This window comes from Solanum stenotomum, chromosome 1 (assembly GCF_019186545.1).
Source record: "Solanum stenotomum isolate F172 chromosome 1, ASM1918654v1, whole genome shotgun sequence".
Taxonomy (NCBI): domain Eukaryota; kingdom Viridiplantae; phylum Streptophyta; class Magnoliopsida; order Solanales; family Solanaceae; genus Solanum; species Solanum stenotomum.
This window is the reverse complement of record NC_064282.1, coordinates 45,075,076-45,081,435: the sequence shown is the minus strand read 5'-3', so window position 1 is coordinate 45,081,435 and position 6,360 is coordinate 45,075,076. Positions and strand designations below refer to the sequence as shown.

The following is a 6,360-nucleotide window of genomic DNA, read 5'->3' as shown; positions in this document are numbered from 1 at the left end:
CCTTGAGATTTCAAGGAGTCTTGGTGGTTAGACTTAGGGTCCTCTTCACGGACCGCTAGGGTGGTCCAAGGGGAGTCGTACCTTGACTTTTAACCCTTAAACCCTTCAACCATGACTTGGGACAACATTAAACCACTTCAAAACTCAAGACAAACATAAAAGCACACACGTAACGCTCTAGTTTCACTAGTTCATTTTTAGGGTCGTTAATCTTATCCTCTTTTAACTGCCTTTGCCTTTTGGCAATATTTCTTCATGTGGCCACTCTCACCGCATCCATAACAACCATCTCTACCGGCTAAGCACTTACCCTCATGCCATTTACCACACCTAGAACAAGTGGTCCAGAGGGACTCATTACTCATCCCTTATGGCCTAGGGGTAGACACCCTATCATCATTATACTTAGGAGCATTCGGAAAGCCTTGTCTGGAAAACTTTTGTTGATTCATAGAACGACCATTTCCATCGGACCCATCATGAAAGACTTATCATTATCCATCCTATACCTATTTTTCTGCCTAGATTTTTCCTCTTGAAATTTATCCCTCTCCATTTGTTGAGCATATACCATAAGGCGTGAGATGTCCATATCAACATGGAGCATGGCAGTACGACATTATTTTTACACTAGATTGGACAATCCCTTCACAAACCTATTCATCATATCCCTAGGACTAGCTACCATAGATGGAGCATACTTAGACAAAAGGGTGAAATTCAAAGAGTATTTTTCAATACTCAAATCACCTTGCTTAAGATTGATGAATTATCCAACTTTGGCTTCCCTCAACTCCCGGGGGGCAGAACATATCTAGAAATGCCAACTTAAAAGTTTCCCACTCTATAGGACCCGCCTCTATGAGCCTAGTATCTTTCAATTGCTCATACCAAATTTGGGGAACATCTTTCAATTGGTAAGCAGCTAGTTCTGCTTTCTCTCTAGAAGTTACCCCAATGATAGCAAGTGTCTTATAAACCTCATCTATGAACCTATTTGGATCCTCTTCCACCTTGGAGCCACTAAACTCCAGAGGGTTCATCCTCAAGAACTCCCTTATCCTATAAGCACCCATCACCCTTATAGGGTTTGCCGGAGCCACCACCTCTCTATTGGCTTGCACCGTCAAGTCTTGAGCCAACAATTGCATAGAAGCCCTAAACTCTACAAGATTGACATTCCCAATTGGAGGGTCATTTGGACCTCGATGAGGAGCTTGATTTGGAACTTAAGGAGAAATCTCTCGGTCCACATTGTCTTCCCCTTCTCTCCTAGCATTCACCCTAGTATTAGCCATACCCTAAAAAACCAAAGGAACAGATTAGGAAAAAAGGGCCTACTAAAGCCAAATTCTATGGCACAACTAAGAGAATGAAGTAGTGAGACTTTTCCTATGCACCCAATAGACTCCTATTCATAAATGTGTCGCGACTCACACCCAGGAATAAGATTCTACTTAGACATGGTTTGAGACAATCCTAGAACCATTCTAAACCTTTTTCTTTAATTACCAAGTTTGTCGCAACCCATGGGTAATCCCTCGACGTAACATGGCGTACTTGACCCCAAAGGCGTCTCATACAACCCCTTAGCATCATTATCGCATAAGATCATAGAAAAGTAGGAAAAATTTAAAACTTTCTTTAAACATACAATCGAAAACATTTTCATAAGCAAGCAAAAGACTTTACTAAGTCTTTGTCTCAAATTATCTATGATTAACATGAATAAAAGTCTTGGGATATAGCCCAAATAAAATTGAAAACATAAGAAATGACAAAAAGGAACATAGTGGGTTTGTCCTCGAAGCTATGAGGACTCACCAAATCTTCAAGTCTTCTTGCACCTTACGAACCTTCAAGCAACTCAGTCTCCCAATACCCTACATTCGATTAGAATGTAGGCAGTATGCGTTAGTACAAAAATGTACCAAGTATGAAAGCTAGCACAACATCATAAGGCATCTCAAATGGTTAGTCAACATAAGACATAAGCATAAGAGACAATAACATATTCATAGCATAAAATCCATCATAAACATCATATCACAACAAGTCAACATAAGACATTCATAATTTCATACTTCAACCATTAGTATTTCATATTCAAGAGAACTACTTCACAAGCCACCTCCAAGCATAGTTGGGCAAGGCAAAGATAGCATCCCATAATACTATCCAAGTTAAGTACCTCTCTTTTGTTATTCTTGGTCATAATTGAGCTTCATAGTCAATACCTACGTTTTCATATCATAAGATCACTTATACTCCTAAGAACCCTGAAGGCACACTTGTGCAATGCATGTGGGGCAATCAATATCACCACACACCCTAAGCATATCCTTGAAGTCACCATATTCATATTTTCCATTTCTAGGTGTCACTATAGACCTACTTCATATTGATTAGGAACTATCAACTTAAGTCAATCTTATCATAGAAGGCAACTATAGAAACAATCCAAGTTAGCATCCATCACATAAGAGGACACTTCATAAGTTGCTTCAAGTCATACTTGGGCCATGTATGAATGGCATCCCATACTACCACTCACACTAAGTACTCCTTTAGGCTAGCTTATTCAATGATTACTATTTATCATTTTCAACTACCAAATAATAGCATACTACCATGCTAGACTTAACTACCATAGAAAACATCCTATCATGCAATCCAAGCTATCCAAGGAAGGAAACAAGTATACCAACCTAGCTACCATGCAAACATTCAATATGATGCAAGCTACCTTTAGGGGAGTATGAATCCTCAACCCTAAGCTATCCTTATGAGAGCATAGTGTCTCAATCGTAAGCTACAATGAAATGATCTTGGCGTAAACAACTCAAGCTATCATGAAGGCATTCTAACAATGCAAGTTCAAGCTACCCTTAGGATAATAAATATCCTCAATCCTAGGCTACCATGCCTATACTAATGCAAGCTACCATCAAAAGCATCATACCAATGTTAGTTCAAGCTAACCTTACGAGAAAATAGTTCCTAAATCACCAGCTACCATGAGATCTACCATCCCAAGCTACATAAGTCAACTACACTTGAAGGAATTGTAAGAGTCAACTTCAAGGTATTCTATTCTAACAATCATGATCCATATTAAGTGATTATCCTTCCAATCTAGAATCATCCTATGTGAGAAGACCATTCAAATTTTACATACAAGCATTCGTATAGTTCTAGGTAGGTCATGTGGGTAAAAGCCTTCCACCATAATTCCATTTATATTGTATATCAATTCTATGCAAGCTAGTTCATCATCTTGGACATACCCTTTAGGCCCTAGTGATCAACCTTATGACTTCAATCCCTACATTCAAACTTTACTCCACAATCATCATACTAGTTTAGATCACAAGACATATTAGCCCTAAGACTTAGTCATAGGCAATTCGAAGCATAATTCATCAAAAAGTCCCAATTCTAATCATTTCAATTCATGTTTTATGATACGTGCATAAGTCTAGTTCAATTCATGATCTCATATTCCCATTCTTCGATAAGTTCTAATCATCAAAAGACAAAAGGCCACATACTATGAAACTTAGGGTTAATCAAGGAATTCACATAAATTCTTCATAATATCATGAAGCAACACTAAAATAATCATATATGAGTAGTATCCAACCTATTAGAATCGTAACCACCTAAAACCCATACATTGGAAGTAACCCTAACTTGATTAGGGTTCTTCATCACAAATTAGGGGAAATTCTAGGGGACACTTTAGGTGGAATAACCCATATAAGAAAATCTTAACATACCTTAATCAAAGCCCTAGCACAAGCCTTTAGCAATGGAGCCTTTGTTCTTGACCTTAGCTTCAACCCTAGCTTCTTCTTTAATAGAGGTTCGTCTTAGAGAGAGAAATATTTGATAGAGGAGTAATTTGGGTTTTTGATTTGTGTCTAATATAAACTGACTTAAACTTGGGGGCTAAAGAATAAAAACCATATATACAGGTGTATTAAACACTTAAAAAATTACCCCCACTTAACACACGTCGAATAGGAATTTACCCAAAAGTGCCTCAACTTGGCACTCCCATCCAGGCACTACGGCCATTTCGACGTCTCGTCAAGGTTACCACGGCCCGTGGTGGTTCCCGTGATTCCTTGAACAGTGGCTCTCTCTACTAGCCAAGCCCCTAAAATCTAAGGCACCTTCACAACCACTTTGATGGACTGTGCTCAACACAACAAATTGTGTAGTGGCTCGTGGACTTGAGGCTGTAGCTTGGCCTCAAGGCCTTGCCTCCCATGAGACGAAGGAGTCTTCACGGACCCCTTCATAGACCGTGGTCATGACCACTGGTGGTCGTGAACCCTTAGGCAGTAGCTTGCCAAGGTTGGATAGTCTTGGCCCTTTGTCTTAGGCTTGCCCTTTTACCTTGGTACTTGCCCTACCCATGCTCAATCAAACTCTAAATGGTCCTTTGTATTACAAGGTCTAATATGTGCCTTAATGTTCAACCACTAGACCCCTCATTCTAAGCACATAAAGTCTCATATACGACCCTATGTCACATACATCAAACCTTAGAACTCTAGGTTGTGGCTCTAGTTTGGTGTACTATTTTCCGGTGTGTTACATGTTGTTTGAAATTGTTTTGGTGATTTTGAATTGTGTTCTTCTTAGTTATAGTTGATTCTACTTATTTTTGTTTCTGGTTTTTTGTGTTGCTTGAATAATAGAGGAAATTAGTGTAAATGGAAGAAATGGTGGCCAAGTGGGCCACCAAGATGATATCGGGAATCTCAACGATGTCAATGACCCGAACATTAAAGACCAATTCCAAATTGATTGTGTTGGGGCCATTTGTTTGCCTCTAGCTGAAGGGAACTTTGTGTTCCACATTATAAGCACCATTCTTCAGTTCCTTCAACTGAAGGGTTTATTCGGAGGTCTGGTTCATGAGGATCCCCATGAGCATATAAGAAATTTTGTTGATATCTGTGGACTTTTCTCCTTTAAGAACATATCTCAAGAATCGGTCCGGTTGAGGTTGTTCCCATTTTCTCTAATGGGTGAAGCAAGCAAGTGGTTGGTGTACTTACCAAGAGATTCTATCACTTCAAAGAAGATGACTCTTCATGATAGTATCCAAAGTTTTAAGTGCTTGGAGGGTGACCCAATCCACGAGACATGGCTGAGGTTCAAGAAGCTATTGCTACAATGCCCAACTCATGGATTGCCTAAGAACGAGACACTGCAATACTTTGATAGGAGTCTTGACTCAGTGAACAAAGAAGTTGCTGACCAACTCGTTCCCGGAGGTATAATGCAAATTCCCTATGAAGTAGTTTCCCAACTCCTCAACTGCATGACCAAGATTAACAGGGTGTGGTACACTTGGGAGGACAAAGTCTCTCCTCTAAACTTCCGAATGACAAAAGATCAAATTGAAAAAGATCAAGAGAGAGATAAAAACATGTCAAAGATGTTCCCCCAGTTGGATATCTTATCTAACATTGTCATGAGTATTGGTACGAAGAGTGTTAATGTTGTGGTTGTTGGTGGAGTGAACCTTGATGAAGCCCAATTTCAAGCATTGTACAATAAGGAAGTAAGGTACATATCGAACCAAGGAAAAGGTTATCGTGCTAACTACCAAAGACAGGGTGAAAACCAAGGTTGGAATAGAGATGAGGGCTGGAGAGACCGTGATAGAGATTGGCGTGATTGTAATAACACTTGGAAGGAACGAGAAGGGGAGAATGATAGGTATGTTCCTCCCTATGACTGTCAAAGGCCTAAAGATTTTGAGGGTGGCCGGACTGAGGATATTCTCTCAGGCTTTCTCAACAAGGTTGAAGGGTTCGATAAAGTTTTGAAGGAAATGAAGGACGATGTATCGACTCTCAGCCAGACGGTGACTTCTCATTCCATCTCTATCAAGCAGTTGGACACCCAAATGGGTCAAATTTTGTCACATCTTAACCCAAGACAACAAGGGGGTTTGCCTAGTGATACTGTGGAAAACCCTAAGAATGAAGCTTGAATGGGTACTTACGTTGTGTCACGATGTTAACTAAGGTTCTTCTTGGGAGGCAACCCATGTTTTTAATGCTTTGTGTTTATTTTTGAATAATGGTTGTTGATTGTGCAGTTTGAAAAGTGGAATGTGTATGAGAAATGCAAATTGGCGAGACAATGATGCAGTCGGTGGCTCATCAAAGAGGTCGGCAAGCCTGAATTGGACCGCCGTTGGACTCAGAAAAATCTGAAGTGAGAGTCTGTAAAACTCGGCGGCCTAATGGATGAATCGACGACTCGTCGAGCAGGTCAGTAAGCCCAATTTTGTGAACTATTTGGACCCCCAAATTAACTAGAGGTCTTGTAAAA

At 40.0% G+C, this 6,360-nt stretch overlaps 1 protein-coding gene across 1 annotated transcript; it reads left to right on the top strand.

Moving 5' to 3' along the window:
• The first annotated feature begins 4,318 nt into the window (after positions 1–4,318).
• On the top strand, positions 4,319–6,016 carry LOC125853286 (uncharacterized). The gene is made up of 2 exons (XM_049532956.1): positions 4,319–4,349; positions 4,710–6,016. The coding sequence occupies exons 1-2, from the start codon at positions 4,319–4,321 to the stop codon at positions 6,014–6,016; spliced, it is 1,338 nt and encodes a 445-aa protein (XP_049388913.1).
• The last annotated feature ends 344 nt before the right edge of the window (positions 6,017–6,360 follow it).